The sequence below is a fragment of the Colossoma macropomum genome, unplaced genomic scaffold, assembly GCF_904425465.1.
Source record: "Colossoma macropomum unplaced genomic scaffold, Colossoma_macropomum, whole genome shotgun sequence".
Lineage (NCBI taxonomy): Eukaryota > Metazoa > Chordata > Actinopteri > Characiformes > Serrasalmidae > Colossoma > Colossoma macropomum.
Window position 1 is genome coordinate 17,822,816 of NW_023494807.1, and position 17,501 is coordinate 17,840,316.

A 17,501-nucleotide genomic window follows, 5' to 3' on the forward strand; every position below is an offset into this window, starting at 1 on the left:
ATGTCACGCTCGGAGGCCGTACCTGATGAGGAGGGTGGGGGTTGGGGGCGTGCTGGGGGGGCAGTGTGAGAGAAGCTTGTTCAGGATGCTCAAGTGTAGCTCTCTTGCGCCGCCTGCAGGCGAACGCACGTCCCTGTTCTTTGCATACTTTAAGCGTCCAAAAGTTTGTAGACGCCGCTTTCTTTTGAAATCGAGAGTAGGCCTATTAAAGAATTCCACCGAATTTTCAAAATTTCTGCATAATTCAGTTGTTAAGATCAAAGGTGTTGGTGGAGGTCACAATGTTTACAAGGCAAATCTAGCCATTTAATTTACTATCCAAAACCACCTTGACACCCCTACTGAAAAAACACCTACACGTGTCTTCTGAGTTTTTATAAATTTGATGATGGTGAAATAATTACGGAGCCCTGCTGGTGACATCTCGTATAAACAAAAATAATGCGTGGCCGCGCCGTATTAACGCGTGGGATCGAGATTCTAATGCGTGGTCACGACTTAGGAAGGCGCGGGAATGAGATCATGCCTGATTAAGCTGTGGTCAAGGCTTATTTATCTCATTCCCACGCCTTACTAAATCGTCGCCATGACTTAGTTATCTCATTCCCATACCTTACACTACAGCTTTTATTTATGAGGGACCAGCAGGGCTCCGTAAAATAATGGCAAATCCAAAAAAAAAGAAAACTTGCCGTGGGTTGGTGGGACTATTTTTGCTTTATCATTCTGCTATGGATAGATTTTCAAAAGTAGTTTTTAGGCCAAAATGTTTTGTCAGAATTATTGTACATCAATGTCTCTGGCATCAGGCAGCATATTCTTAACCATTTCATTTAATAACTTTCTGTGAGGGAACTTTTAGAGGCACTAAACTCTTTAGACGTCTGGCTCCTATCAGCACTACTATGAACTCTGAGTCGGTAACAGAGCATTTTACACCAAACCACTCTGAATGACTTTGTTAACATCATAACCAATTGATTATACAAGAATTCTGAAAAATCAGTGGAATTCTCCTTTAATAGGCAGTTTGTTCTGCCTTTGCTACAGTAGCAGCCTCTACTCTTCTGGGCTTCACTAGATGCTGGAACCTTGCTGTGAGGGTAGGATTGCAGCCACAAGAGCATTAGTGAGGTCAGGTACTGATTCTGGATGATTAGTTCTAGATCACAATCGCAACTCCAACTCATCTCAGAGGTACAGGATGGAGCTCCGTCACTCCAGAGAATGCAGTTCCACTCCACAGCCAAATGCAGGTGGGCTTTATACCCCTCTAGCTGACACTTGGCATTGGACACAGTGACCTTAGGCTAGCTTTACATGGTGAAGCTTACATGCAACTAGTTGCGGGTTGTGAGTTGCCTGAAACAATTTCTGTGCAACCTGACAGTTACACAGAGCAATTCAAAACAAAGCTGCAGAAGTTCATTGAGGAGCGAATCTCAGTCTACCCATCCTATAACAATTTTCATCCCCTAAATCCCAAATGAATTTGAGATCTGTGTAAAACCGGGGGACATCGATAGAGGAGAAAATGAATCTGGATATCATTACTGTCCAAAGTAAAACTAGTATCTCCAAAATGGTAACTTCACAGAAGAGGGCAAAAACCTTCTTTACTTTTAATGTAAGTCAGTGTGAAGATGTTTAATTACGAGTAATTTTAGAGCATTGCTATTGGTCCATCCATGAAATGTAAAGAACAGCCATCATATTCACATGATGCAGAAAACTAAAAAAAAAACGGAGATACATGTTTTCTTCGGACAGTGACGATATATAAATCATATAATAGCATAAAGCAAGTAGATAATAGCAAGATAACAAAGAAAAATGAACAGTGGCACAAGCAGCTGTTTAAACTGCTGTTACCGTTAGCCGGTAACCAGCTAATAATGGAAATGTTCCCTTTGAGAAACTCATGTTTGTTGTTGTGGCTCAGAAAATTAACGAAATGAAAACCTACCAACCTTTTTAACTGCTCAATAAACTTCATGTCTACTGATTTTAGTGAAATGAATTGTTTTAAAGTGTTGTAGCATCAGCGCAAAAGAAGAGCCAGAGAATGCCATTTTACTGCTCGTGGAAAAGCTCTTCTATAGACCACTGAAGTCGCGTCGTAATCCTGTAGTCGGTGCCGTGCTCTTATGCTTATATAGGGAACTCTAGGTCTAAAAGTAATTTCTCTGTGAGATTTCTCTGGGAGTTTTTGAAAATTGCCTATTTTTCTCTCAAATATCACTGGATCCTCTGAATTATGAGGTTGCCAAAAAATCAAAATATTAATATTGCTACATGTAAGCTAATGCTGTTGCACACTGTATTGGCATCATTAGAGTGGCAGCTTTCTTAAAAACGCACAAACCAGCATGCTTTGCCAGTGTGGTATCCCTACAAGCTGACCAGCACTCAGGCTACAATGCCCAACATGACCAGACTGAAAGTGGTTTCCACCTCTGTTAATACTCTTTTGGGGCCATATTACAGACAATTCTTAAGTCTGAGATCATATCTTATCTGCTTTGTTGTCATGGCAACTTCAGTATAGATTGAAGTTAGGACAGAAGCCATTACAGAACAACAGTTCTTAAGTCTATAATCTGATCTTATTTCCACATGAGAAAACGGTATTACAGAAACATCCTAAGTTGCCAAAATATCCTGACACAATATTCTTAACTCTCAGTTTATCACACTTTAGTTTTATTTGACCTTTTTTACCCCAGTAACAGCAGCTACCGTTAGCTGTCTGGCTAACTAACTTGATTGCGTGTTTACGTTTCAGCTGTGTGCGTTGCTAGGTAACAGACACACTAAGGATTTCCTAACTTGAGATAAGAAAAGATGCTGTAAGATAAGTTTCCTAAATTAAAATAAGATTTGCTTCTATAATACAAATTTGTGAAAAATCTTATCTTCACCTGTCAGATATTAAGACAAAAAGATAGGAAGTTTCTCTAACACAGCCCCTGGCCATCCAATCGGTCCTACCGAGCATGCGCATATCATTATTACAGCGTAATAACTCAGTGTTTTAAATGCTTTATTGTGTCTTGAATGTTAATTCAGTACAAGCTCAGCTTAAGGTGATTTAGGCTATTAGAATACACTAATTATTCTTTTAACACCAGGAAATTTTTATTTAATAAGGACATTTACCAGCTTCTTGTTCGAATTTCCCCATTTCACCTGAGGCGTTATAACAACTGCTGCACCATTTAAGGTGGAACAGGAAAAATGGAGTGAGAAGTTGACTCCAGCTTCATAGTTTCAGTGCTGGTAGTATTGTTTTAATATGGTGATTTAAGCAATCAAAATATCCTACCTACAGTTTTATGTAGGGACCTACCTACAAATATGCGTTACGGTAGGACATTTCGACAAGGTAGCACAATTTGTCAGACCACCCACCTTACTTCCGTGTAGCCTAGTGACTTTAAATTGATGCTCAGCAGCGTTAGCTTGCACATAGCCTAAATACAGTGGTCTATTGGAAAAAAAAACAAAAAAGGCGACTGACACACTGGAAAAATAGCGGGGGTGTGGGTTGTAGGTGGGTCACCAACAGCCATACAACACCCACTAAAGATGAACACTACAACTACACTAATGAAGCCACAGCAGAGCATTGCATTTCAACTAATTAAACAACCACAATCAATGTTGTTTGGCGCGTGCAAGCGCTTCTTTGCGTGACACACGTCTTGAGCGCCCCCTGAACTGCGGAGCCCGCGGCGGACACCACGTTTAGTGTCTCACTCGTCCCGAAGTACTCCAAGTTCATCGCGGACTGCACCTGTCAAATTTACAGTCCTTAATTCCCAAGGGAATCTAAGATATGTCTAAAATTAGGGCGCCATTAGAGGACAGAATAATCTAACAAGCTCGCGCCAACAGCTGAGACAAGCAGCGGCTTAAACTAATAGCTGGCTAGCTAAGCTAGCTTAGGTAAGTTACGCCGGCCGGTTACAGAAACGTGAAATTCGAGAAACTTCGTTGTTTGTTGTTGTGCTCAGAAAGCTGACCAATTTTTAAAAAACACTAACCTTACATAACGTTAAAAAGGAGAATCTTCTTCTCAGCCGCTCAATAAACCATCTCCTGGTTAATTTTCGATCCACTAACGCCCTTAAATCACTAACGTTAGTTTCAGACGTTGTCGTTCAGCGTGAACACGTGATGCGTCATCTGCGTTTGATTGGTTGTTTCATGATATCCGCTTCACGAATTTGAGACGCTTGAATCTGGGCCATTTTATTGACCGTGCTTTTCGCTGCGTGTGAGCTATTGAACATCTGTGTCAGCAAAGAGTGCACCTTAAAATAGCTGAGTTCATTATTTTGTAGACGTGTCTGGATACTTTTAGACATCTAGTGTATGAGCCCGCGGGGTTCCATTTACAGCAGAAACATACAGAGATCGTAACAAGTTCCATTTACTCAATATGTAATATAGTTTTCTGAGAACTCTCAAATGATCATACGGAATGTGATGACCATGGGATTAGAAAGACATCAGTCCAAGAAGGTGCACAACAGACAAAGAAACAAGAAGCAGCGGTGGACCATGACGTGGCCATAAATGTCTTAACTTAGTCAGAAAACAAGGAAGAACACCTCATTAAAAACGCTAATTTCTGCTCGCGCCCATAGTGGAATCTGGGTGAACCGTTGTGAAAGTAATCAGGCGAGAACAGACTGCTGAAGTTTGGATAATTTAACTGGAAGTTTGGTTGGTAAAGTCACAAAATAATAAAGTTCCGTACTGAATGGGGACTGGACAAATATTTTTTTGTGTTGAATCTTAGCTCCCTAGTTACAATGAACATTTTCACTTTAAACCAATCTGGGATTGAATTATGCATTTTTTAAAAGATTAAATAAAAGTAAAAGTACAAATAATAAAAATAATAAAAAATAAAAATGATAAAAAAAATAACGTTTATGATCTGCAGGACTGGAAACTGTACAGAGCGGTCAGAGACGGCTTGCCAACATGTGACGTTTCACGGTAAGTGCACAGAAGTACACACGTTTTGTATGACGTAACGTGGAGTATCAACACGGCCACAGCTGTTGAATAGAAAAGTCCGCGGAATTTTAAAAATAAGAGCAACAATTCTGTGATTTATACACATTTAACCGACCTAACACGTTACGTTTTGCCATGTCGGTGAACTATGCCGCCGGATTATCTCCGTACGCGGATAAAGGCATCTGCGGGCTTCCTGAGGTAAAGCTGCCTGTTTACTTGTTAGCTAGCCAGGCAGTATTAGCTTGCATTTGTTGTAGACAATCAGGGTGGGAATGAATTTCTTCGAGGTGTGTTAATGCGTGTATCGTTACGTTAAACTGCTTCATTACAGGTATTACACCGTTGTGCTAGCTGCATCGGTTTTAGCTTCCATATGCACGTAGAATTGCTACAATGATAGCCAACTTGGCTAAGGAGTTAGCTAACTTAGTGTTTTTATGCTTGAATGGGTAGTTAGTAACGTGGGTAACGTTAAATAAGAAGCCATTCAGGTACCTGACATCTGAGTCGGTCGTATTGTCTTGTGTTCCTAATAGGCAACGTTGCTGCTAATGTTATTAGCAGTAACGCACAAAGCGTAATTCTTTAGAAAGCTTACTAGCTAAACCTTTGCCTGTTCGTCTTATAAAAAAAAATGTTGTTTTGCGCTCTGGTTAAGGAGCTCGTACCATGGAAAACCGTTTTCTCCTTTTTTTCTTTTTTTTTAAATAAGACTGGTTCCTAGCCCCGCTCCTGGAGTACCCTATTCCCTGCACATTTTGGTGTTTTCCCTGCTCCTAACACACCTAATTAACCTTCTCAACTAACTAACAAAGTCCTTACTGAGCTGAAGTGGGAGTGTTAGAGTAGGAAAACACTAAAATGTGCAGGACAGGGGTACTTCAGGACCAGGGTTGGGACCCTGTGTATTTACATTTATCCACCTGTTCAGCTTACGGTAGTTTAGCTATGTTATGCTCATTCACGTTGAAGTTCTATTAAGTTTTTCAGCTCTGAGTGCTTCTTGAGTGAGGGGAAAATACAGAGCAGCCTATCAGAACAGAGATCATTTACATATATCAATCTTAAAGGCTCAGTAACAAAAACAGCTTTTTAATTCTAAGGATAAAGAAAAGTCATGTAAAAAGAGTTATGACAGTTTTTAGTGCATAAAACCATTCAACCATAGTAAGTGGATCCAAACTATTATTTTAAAATAGTATTAGTTTTTACTAATGATTTCTGTTGATTCCTGAATCTTCAATGTTTTTGATAAGTAATTGATAAACGTGTTTATTATGAATCAGGACAATACTACAAGCCTACTGAAGTACCCACAGTTTTTACAGTGGGAAAAGTTGAATTTTCTTTTAGCACCACCAAAAGCACCATTGATTGTGCATTTGACTTACAGAAGACAGGCCAAACTAAAAAAAAGCATCTAGAACAAGCAGAAAAATTTACCAGGGAAGACAAACAGTGTCAGTTGATGTTTCACAGCGTTGTGTTTTCCTGATTTTAATGACGGCTGTTTTTTTTTTTGTTTTGTTTTTTTTGTTTTTTTTTCAGGCATTTGATACACCTGAGGAGCTAAAAGCTAAGGTGGAGACACTGGCTCAGCTGATCAGAGATTCGCAGTACATGGTGGTGCATTCAGGGGCGGGAATCAGCACTTCTGTAGGCATTCCTGACTTCAGGTAACCACCAAAACACTTTTCTTTACTTTACAAAAGAAGTGAGGGAGAATGAGATGGTACTGCTGGTGTTGTAGCAGTCAAAGAGTAAAAAAGCATGCAAAAGTTTACTGAGCAAAAGCAGAGGAAAAAACACACAGTGAGTTTTAAATAGGTGGACAATGATTGCTTGATGACTGTAATGTTTGACTGTAGTGTATGTACGTTTGTCGTGTCTTACTAGTTTTGATGAATAAGAAAAAAAACTGCTTGGGAGAGTCATCACAAAAGTTAATGTCTGAAGTATGCAATATAACATTTAGAATAGCCAGAGGCAATTTGGAAATAAGTGTTCTGGATTGAGGTGAAAGTAAAAATGGAGCACTTTATTTGCAATCACCAAAGGTATGTTTAGAGGAAAACAAGGAGCAGCATTTGATTAAAGGAACACCTTGCTTACTGTTAAGCATGAGGGTGGTTCTATTGTGGTTTGGGGAAACATTTCACAGGCAAATGGAAAAATGGATTCCCCTAAATATGAATAAAGTCAGGAACAGATGTGACACTAGTTCAGTCAAGAAATTAAAGCTGAAAAGGGGCTTTCTACAGCAGGACAATGGTTCAAAACCTCAAAGTCCACCGTGAGTTACATCATAAACTCAAGCTAGAGCTGTTGGAATCCCCTGACTTGAAAATCTATGGCTACAAAAAGTCTACACTGATGATGCTTGGATACATTTTATGTCCATATTATGCAGTCCTACTATAAAGAATATTTTAAGCCTGATGTTGTGATTGACATCCATTTAACTATGACAAATTAGATTATGCAACTAGAAGAAAAAAGTATAAAACTGCTTGAAGAGATAAGATAGTAGCACAGCGAGCAGAGGGAAGGGTAATGAAGCCAAAACTAACAAAACCTGCATTATTTAAGGGAGTTTCAAGGAGAAACTGAAAAATAAATTGATGTTTCATGCATTAATGTCTCAATTCCAAGACAGTGATGCAACTGTCAAGTCTAGCGAGTAACTGCAGTGCATTGCACTAATAAATGGACAGGATGGAAAATTTCTGGTGAAGAAAATTCTGTTTCTTCTTGGTAAAGTTGACCAACATTGTTCTAAATAGTGAATGACTTTTATTTATTTATGCTAATTTATAATTGTTGTTATTTTAGTTGTTTATGCACTGAATTGCACGGTGCAAAACAGAAAATGAGATTATGGCAGATTTAAGTCTTGTTTGAATTTTCTTTGCCTAATTCTATGTTTCAGTTAACTATCTTTTAGCATATATATATATATATATATATATATATATAATATATATATGCCATGAATTTACATCATGTTACTGGTTGAACATGTCATTTTGGTTTAAACAAGATTCCGCTCTGGGAAACTGTTATTAAGACTCTGCTGCAGCTACAGAAAATTCTCACTAGAGGGAGATAGAGAGCTTTGCTTTGACACCACCTGAACAAAACATCCATAGCTCACAAATCTCATCTGTGAGAATGTCACTAGCTGTCTGAAATTATTGCTATGAGAAATGTAAATAAAATACATTTAAGTGAGTGTATTATTCTTGAATAACTTCAGGAATAACTTCATAAGAGTCAGAAGAGATGAGAAAAGTCTCTGAACTGTAATAGATCTGGGCTTTGAATTAGACCTGTCAGGCAACATTTAAACACTGATATGTCCCAGCTAAGGTGAACACACCTTGTGAGACTGGTTAGATTAAAGTCCACTTGGACTTTAATCTAACCAGGTGTTGTAAGGATTGACCTATCTATGCTAAGCCCACATATGCATTCTTTAATGACAGCTGTTGATATGCTGAACTAGGACTGGCCTGAATAATTTAAATGCTCAGATATGTTTATGTTGGTATTTAATTATTACCTTTTAGACCAGAATTCTAGAATAGACTTCTAAATACTCTTGTGGATCACTCACAATTATAAAACTGATAGTTCCAGTCCTAAAATTTGATTGGCTGAGCCGCATTCGAAGCCGTTTTAAAATACACAATATACGTGCCTAAGACCACCTCACAACGGCTGAACTCTGTATTACTGCAATGTCTCGAAAAAATTCTTGTGCTGTTAATGGAATAATCTTTGACTGTAATGCTGCCTGCAGGGAGCACCGAGTGTACTGATGAAGTAAGAACCCATTTTTTGTTTAAACTGATAGGCTGACAATTCATGTTCTTAACTAGAACTAAGCTGGGCAGCTAGCCAACAGGCTAAAAGATAGTTAATGGGCTAAACAACTCCAACATTAATATCCCAGGCTTCAGTTAAAGCACTTATGATGGACTGTAAAACTGCAGTATAAAAGTCTAAAGAATGTCACCTGAATGGATTACACGCTTCAAATGTGTGTGTTTCAGTCAGAAGTAGCATCATATCCAGGCTAAATCCCAAACGGCTCTGTACTCCCTAAATAGTGTGCCAGCTATGGAAGTTTAGAAATTCTAGCCTCTACAGCCAAGTAGTGCACTATTTGAGTATGGATGTGAGTCCCAAATGACTATTTTTTTAGCTATGTTTTGCACCGTTGGGATAGATCACTTTACAAATCCCAGAGGGGAAATTCTTCAAATGCATGCAGGATCCAGTATTTAATTTCCTATGTAGCGCCCTTGTAGGGAGCGGGGAGCTGCATGAGCTTCAGCCCCAGCGTGAGAGGAAGGGCGTCATTGGATTGGTGCTATATAAAACTTACGGTAGTAATTTGGTGACCAAAAAGTCCTTAGAAAGTAAAGGTTTTTGCATTAAACAGTGCTGCGTTATATGTTCATTGTTATATGACATAAGGTTATAAAGTTCGTGAAATTACTGCAATATACAGCGATAGGCGACCAAGCATTCTTCTCCTCATTCAGCAGGCCGTGGTTGCTTGGCATACCATACTACATTTCCTGGCGGAACACTTATGTTAATTTATGTTGATTTATTATTAATAATAACTTGTTGGCCGCTGTTTAATAAAAGCAATAAGCCACTTGAGGCAGAGCGTTACTACGATTTTATCACAAGGAAGGGTATTCTCAGGTTAGACGCAAATAGGGGTGCGGGAAAAAATTGATTCTTAGATGCATCGTGATACGGACGTGAACGATTCTGAATCGATTCACAGATGTCAAAAATAGATTTTCTAAATATTTAATTTATAACGTAATGCTGACGGAACGCAAAAGGCGGAACTTGGAAGTGGGTAAGTGCAGCGCCCGGACAGTCTGTGACGGCACACGAAAAACTACTGGATTAGTGAGAAATCCAACCGGCACCCTCTGCATTAAAAGCCAGGTTAGATCAGGAGTCACAACCCAAATGTTAAGAAGAGCCATTTTGTCCTTTCAACAAAAATCAAACCACCTTGGGAGCCACAACATTTAATGTCCAGTATTTGTCAGTATGTGCTGATGTCCTAGTATAGGCTAAACAATATAAACGAGAGCACAGATCTACTTTGCTCTGTTTTAAGCTTTAGCTTTAGCTGCTTTCCTCCCAATTCCGCCAGAAAACCTTTCCTGAAAACTAAAGCAGTTTCTTGTAAAATGTCTCTCAACATTCGACTGTCTTACGAGGCTGAAGTCACTTCTCATTCTCCAGCTTCTTGTTCGAATTTTCCCGTTCCACCTTAAATTCTGACTGAGGCGCCGAATGTAAATGCGGCACCATTTAAGGTGGAATGAGAAAATTCGGAAGAGAAGCGACTTCATCTTTGCGACTTTTTACTGTTTGACAGTCTCTCGTTGCGGATTTAACTTGCCAGGAAAACAACTGTACTGCTTATAAATGCGAATAACGCATCGTTGCTAAGTGACCTGCAGTCTGCATGGCAACTCTCAGTCGTTGCGAAACAGGGCTTTCGTGCAATGTTGCACACGTCCCGCCTCAAAGATATTTTACTGACACAGCGATTCCCCCTGTCTCTACAACAAGAGCAAAACCAAAGTTATAAAGTCACTATAAATGGGTAGGACGGGTGTAACGTGTGCTGCGTGGACATCCACTGCCACTGGATCTTATTTCACCGTAACTGTGCATTTTATCGCAGATGAGTGGCAGCAGCGTCTCATGTGCTCCAAAGGCAGTGAATGAGAGCCTTCCAGTTCACTTGCCACATCACTTCCATTTGATTTATTAATAAAAGATATTGGAAGTGAATTCATTATGGATTACAAATACTTTGCTTTAAAACTACCAAGTCCTCACACAGTGAGAAAATAGAAATGATGTATAGAAAAAAAAAGATGCATCGAGATGCATCAATAATCGTTTTATAATCGCATCACAGCCCTCTGAATCGTAATCGAATCGTGAGGTGCCTAAAGATTCCCACCCCTAGACGCAAAGCTGAGTTATCATAACCAGATAAGGTTAGCTAAAGGCTGAACACGGCCACACTCCTCCCCTTACAATTTCACACCCCTTTGAAAAACTGAAGCAAGACAAGTTAGTGGACGATAATAAAATAGCAAACCTTGTTTAATCAAAGAATTGTTCAGTCAAACTTCTGTGTTGAAGAAGCTATGCATGTCCTCAGTCACTCGTTTACCTGCCACAGAGCTGAGAGACGAAGATAAAGAGATAGCAGGATACAAAACATGATTATTTGTAAATCTGTAAGAATTTAGTATAGAATTTGAAATAACTTGCCAAGTCATCAATCATGGATGAGCTTTATGATCGTCTATTGAAGTTATTTCACTTGCAATGGAATTTACCTCTAAGTTAGCAGTGGAATATGAACTTGACTATCTATTCAGTAAAGCGGCTAAAGTGATGATGAAAACATGCTCGCTAAACTACGATTTTCAAAGACTTGTGTCTTGTATTTACATTTACATTTACAGCATTTAGCAGACGCTCTTATCCAGAGCGACTTACAAAAAGTGCTGTCGTCTACCTAGAGAAAGTATCTTTGCTAGTTACAAGTAGGTAAAAAAAAGGCTAGTCCTGAGCTCAGATATTGCTAGAAACAAAAGCCCATGTTGATACCTAGAGAAAAAGAAACCGAGTTAAGCAATACATTTCAGTAAGTGCAGTACAATACATTACAATAAATACTTAACTCAGTGTTCACTTAAGTGCTGTAAAAAAGAGATGTGTTCTCAGTCTGCGTTTGAAGAGCGCGAGAGACTCTGCTGTTCAGGCAGCCAGTGGGAGTTCGTTCCACCACCTGGGTGCCAGTACAGAGAAAAGTCTTGATGCTTGTCTTCCACGCGTCTTGAACTTACTTCCATATCTTGAACTTGCTTCCATATCATCGCTGCTATCTGGGAATTCAGAAATGTAGTCAGACTCCAGTGAGAAATTGTAGTGCACAAATACCAACATTTACAATGTGTAATTAATTTCAGGGATGCACTGATAACACTTTTTCCCTTCCCGTACCAATACGATACCTGATCCTTAGTTATCAGCCAATACAGAGTACTGATGCACATAGTAACTCTGTCTAACCTGATTAGTTTTCCATTTTTATTTTAGTAGAAGCTGAGTTCTCTCTCACAAAAAAATCATACTAACCTTGAATGAATGGTATTTACTTGTTGTATATACAGTGTAAAAGTATTCACTCTCCTTAAAAGTCATCAGATCTGCTTGGATTACAAAATTTAAAGACCCTTTTGATATTTTGTGCTGTTATATTTTATTTCAAAAGGCTGACTTTCAAAATTAGTTAAATTAACGTGATACTGGTTTTATAAAGAATAAATATTCTGTGACAAAAATTACTAACTGAAAAATGCTGTTTTAATAAGTATTCAATCCCTGTGCTGTGGAAGCTCCTGGTTCACACAAATTAAAGACACTGCCCTAACAAGGATACAATTGGCCTCTACCTGAATGATAAAAAAGTTCACATTTTCTGGATAAAAGACTTCCTTAATTTAAGTACCATTGATCAGACGTGAATCTGAAGGAAAGCTGTGAAAATGAAGCAAAGAGCACTTTAAAGCAATTAGAGACAAAGTTATACACATACACTAGAAAAAGGAAAAGGCAACCAAATAATATAAGAATTTTGATATCCCAGGGAGTGCTCAACTGTAGGATCAACTGTTAGGAAATCTACACTGCATCATACCACACAGGCACTGTCTAAGGAGAATTGTCCCTCGAAACTCAACATTAGAGCGAGAAGGGGACTTGTAAGGAAAGCAACAGAGAGGCCAACAATCCCTGGCTATGTTTACATGCAAAGATTTTAGCCAATCCAATTGAATTCATTCCGATTATATATTAAGACTGAAGCAGACTCAGGACAAGTACTTATAGAAGAAAAGAAGGGGTGAGAGAAAGACTATTTTTACAGGATTACCCATCTCGTTCAGTTGGATAGAAATTATATTTGGAATGGCCTCAATCAGACTAGTCTATTCCATTTATCCCAAGAACAAGACAAAAGTAACGCAGGAGTGGCTGAACAATCAAAAGATGAATATTCTTAAATGTCCAAATCCAATCCAATTGAGAATTTATGGCACTGTTTGAAAATTGTGGTCCAATTGTGGTGGCCATCCAACCAACCTGAACAACTTGGAGCAAATCTGCCAAAGAGAATGGGTGAAAATCACTCCCAAATTGTGTGCAAAGCTGGTAGAAACTTACCTCAAACTGCAGCAAAAGTTGGTTCTAACAAGTACTGCTGTGAAAGGGTTCTGCAACAAACAATGAATTTTGGTAAATTGGAACAATCTGTATAAGTGTCATTTGTAATGCGGGTGAATCTGATTTCAACCGGTTTATCGGATTGATTGAATCAGATTGTTTGTGATGCAGCTGACTGACGCAGGTGCACCGCAGGCACTGGCTAACTTTGCTAAGGGCTAAACCGAGGCTGAAGGCTGTCATTACCCCAAAAGAATCGACAGTTCCTTCCATACGTCTCTCTAAAGTTCACTCTCTCAATAACAACCTGGACTAACATTAACTCAGACTGTAACTGACTACACAGCAGGAGATGAGGGATTACTGAAAGAAGAGTCTCCCAGAGGCTCCCATTAGTGTGTTTTGCACTATTTGTAGGTTGTTAACTGGCTTATTTTTCTCATGCCAATGAAACGAATAGCTTAGGAAGAATTTCAAATGGTAAATCGCCTACCACCATGTCATTCCCACGAAATGCTGGTGTTACAAATTTTGCCATAAGCATTTTTACTGCTGCTTGTCAAGCCACACTGCCGACATGTTATAAAGTAAATTCTCTGAACTGGTGCACATGCATGCATCTGTCCGTGCCTGTCAGAAATTGCTTTGTGGTGTCGGTCACATGCATCGGTATCCCAATCACCAATACTGTATTTAAGTGCCTGTATCAGTGCCGATATTTATACTGTACACTGGTGTGTTCTGGCACGGTTCTGGTATCAGTACCAGTCCAGCCTTAGTTAACATCCACACACGGGTTAGATTTGATTGACTTTATGTAGGCAAGCCAACATTATCATAGCCACAACTTCATTGTTGTCATTTTGTATAAAGTACAAAATCATAGGCCAGTGTTATGTGGTGACTTCAACCTGCTGGGGTCTTAGTGCGTTTTCTTAACGTTTGCATATCTTCTTAATTTTGCTCTTAAAGGTAACTGCATATAACCTGATGCCCATATGTTTTATATCAAAATGCTCTGTTATCTTCATCGCTACTTTCCAGAACTCTCTGCAGCAACTTCAGTGACTAAACTTTTTGCATGCCGGGTTGCATGAAGGGTTTCTGATGTGATGGGTCAGTCCTTAGTGATTTCCTCGGTGTCAATTGGTCAGTTTCACGCACAATGTGGACTGACACCCAAATCCACAAATTACACATGGTGAGAGGCAGATGACATGTGTTTCAACCCCTTTTTATAGCCATATAACTCCAGATGTGAGTCAAGTACAATCTCACGATAAAATGGAATAGAAAGGGCTCTACAGAGTCAGGAAATGTTTGAACCATATTTCTGCACTGTATTATCACAAAGGTAGAGAAACATGTGTAGAGATATCAAATTTGTTGCACACGTGAGTTGGTGGACCCCTGAGGGCTAAACATAAAATATTCCCATTTCTCATTAGATTGAATGGGATTTTTGGCAATGTTCTGTTGTCCAGTTCTCCAGTCCAGCAACAGTTGCTACTAAAAGCTCAGATTGGTGGTTGCAGCATGAATAGATTTTTAGTTTAGAGTGAGTTGTATACCAACATGAACTGAAAAAAAACTAACTGCCATTGTATACATATAAAAATTAAATAAAAAATGGAAATTGATTTAGTGGAACAAAAATAATTGCACTAATCTCAGTGGGTAATAGTAACTAAGAACACTAAACTCACTCAGGTCTTCATGTTATTTTGTTGTTGTTGCTCTTCATAGTGACCCAGGTGCTGATTTGAGAGCTTGTTTTGAGGAGCTGGTGTTTGGCATGCTGCAGTATTTGTTTTGTTTCACACTTTGTGCTGTGTGTTTGTACTTCACTGTGCTTTTAGTTTACACTCAAACAAAAGCTTTAAGACAGCCAGATATATACTAGTGACCTCTTGGTTCACCTCTCTGGTAGTTTATTATGCAGACTGATTTAGAAACCAGAAGACAGTTGAACCATTTTATGCTATTTGATCATACATATTTTTAAAAGAATAGTATCTAAATATCCCAGCAAATAATATCTTATATTTTTACGAGCAAAGGACAAAAATATTAACCTTTACTACATGCAGCTTGTATAATAGGTGATCCATACCTGGTCGGTGGGTTGGTTTAGTGTTTTATCTTTGTGTTTTAGGTGTAGATGATTTAACACTACCAGTTGGCTTAGTAGAATGATAACTCAGTCACACAACTCATGAATCTTTTTGTTTGAAATATTTCCATATCTCTTTTCTGGGGTGACACCATTTTGTTTAATGTGCGATGCAATATCGACTGCTTATGTCCCAACATTCTCTGCGGTTCTACATCATATGTTCAAAAATTTCAAGGTTATTTAATTTTTTATTCCATAATACACATTCAAATACCAGAACAAGCAAAAGTATACAAAGATGAGTTTAGTCTGACTGGGGTGGGAAGTATGATGATACATCATTGTAATTGTGGTAAAAGGGGATGCATGATGATATTGGAATCTGCAGAGGGGGGAAATCAGTATTCAGACATTTTTGTTTTAATGTACCTTCAGTGCATATATGAATTTTACATTTCCACCCATAATGTCTTTTGACTTTACTAATTTGAACAAAGAAGTATGTCCTCATAAGCAGAAATAAATTTTTTTAAAAATGAAATTGATAGAGAAAAAAAATTGGACACCACAAACTAATAACATTACCATTTTGTTGTCAACTGTCATTGTTGTCAGTTACAGCTTTGAGGTATCTACAGTAAAAAGGCTAAAAGGTTAGCTTTTTGCAGCTTTGAAGCTCAGTTTTGGCACATTCCTCTTGACAGACTGCCTTCAGTTCTCAGAGGTTATGAGGGTGCTTGTGATGGGCTTGCAGTTTCAAAATCCTCCATAAATTTTCAGTGTGATTCAAATCTGGAGATTGACTAGGCCATGTAGGCCTTCTTTTTTAGAAAACCGTCTTGAGTTACTATATTTTTGCTGTATTTTTGCAATTGACATCTTGCTGAAACATCAATCTTCTCCGTAGATTCAGTTTCTGGGCTTAAGTGATCAAATTCATTTCCTTAGAGAACATCTAGTGCTCAGTAGTATTTGCTATTTTCTATTGGTTTTATCTGGAAAAAGAGTTCTGATTCGTCTCAGTGCATGTGCAAATTGTAGATGCACATCTCTGTGATTCTTTTTAGTAGTTTTGCGTTGGTTGTAAGAACGGAGATGATTGCAATGCAGTTTGTTGTTCTCTGGGTACCTGTTATTCCTGCTGCTTTCAGGTCATCCTGCTACTCCTTTGAAGTGACTGCTGGCTTCTCTCTTAGCATGCTTATCGTTGGTCTAAAAGAAATCCTGCATGGCACACGTGTCCACTGACAGTTCGTTGTGATTCCTTGAACTTTCCACATATTTCCACATATTTTCTCTGTGCATATTGTTGAAACAACTGAGCTGACAGGGGTGTTTAAGGTTGAGTCTGCTGTGACTCTGTAGCTTTTTCCATTCGAGTGTTTAATAAGGTTGTCCCTAAGAACTTTAGGAAGCCTCTTTACCTTCACCATGATTGCTACTACTTGTGAAATCTTCCCAGCCAATGGCAGCGTCTTTTGTAATGACACCAGATGCAGTTTACACACACAAGTTTCAGCATTTACATCTAGAACACTATGTTTTTAATATAGTGCCTGAATACTCTTTTCTATTAATTACATTTTTTATACCTACATTTAGTGTCTGGATACTGTTTTCCTCTTTTCAATTATATTTTTTATACAATAATATTTGTTTACCCTCACTGTAATAACTTCAAAGAATTATTGGCATTGGACAGATGTTTAACTGATATTAACATCAGTTTTATTTCTTATACAGTTGACAGGGGGAAAGAAAAAAAACAAAAAAAATGGCTTTTGGCTGAAATTAAAGTAACCCTTTGAGGTGAGAGCGCTGGTGTACAAAGGCTAAAAAATATTAGTAGAAAAACAATTGATGAACGCAGAGAAAAACATGTAAAAACATATTATTCAAAAAAACTAGGAGAAATCGGTAGTTTTTGTATAATATTAAACAGATGCTGCCTCTTCAGGTGTGAGCTAAAACTACAGCCAGTTGGTACAACACTAGATGCTGATGAGGACTCGTTGTCTTAAACAAGGTCTTTTCTCCTCAGTGGATGATTTGCCAGCATGTT

General features: G+C 38.5%; 1 protein-coding gene across 1 annotated transcript in view; it reads left to right on the forward strand.

The window, feature by feature from the left end:
* Nucleotides 1–5,035: 5,035 nt before the first annotated feature.
* sirt6 (sirtuin 6) overlaps nucleotides 5,036–17,501 on the forward strand; it is a 31,281-nt gene continuing 18,815 nt past the window's right edge. Inside the window, exons 1-2 of the mRNA XM_036556309.1 lie at nucleotides 5,036–5,232; nucleotides 6,583–6,710. Coding sequence (XP_036412202.1) covers nucleotides 5,167–5,232; nucleotides 6,583–6,710 — 194 coding nt within the window. The 5' untranslated portion in view covers nucleotides 5,036–5,166. The remainder of the gene's footprint in view (nucleotides 5,233–6,582; nucleotides 6,711–17,501) is intronic.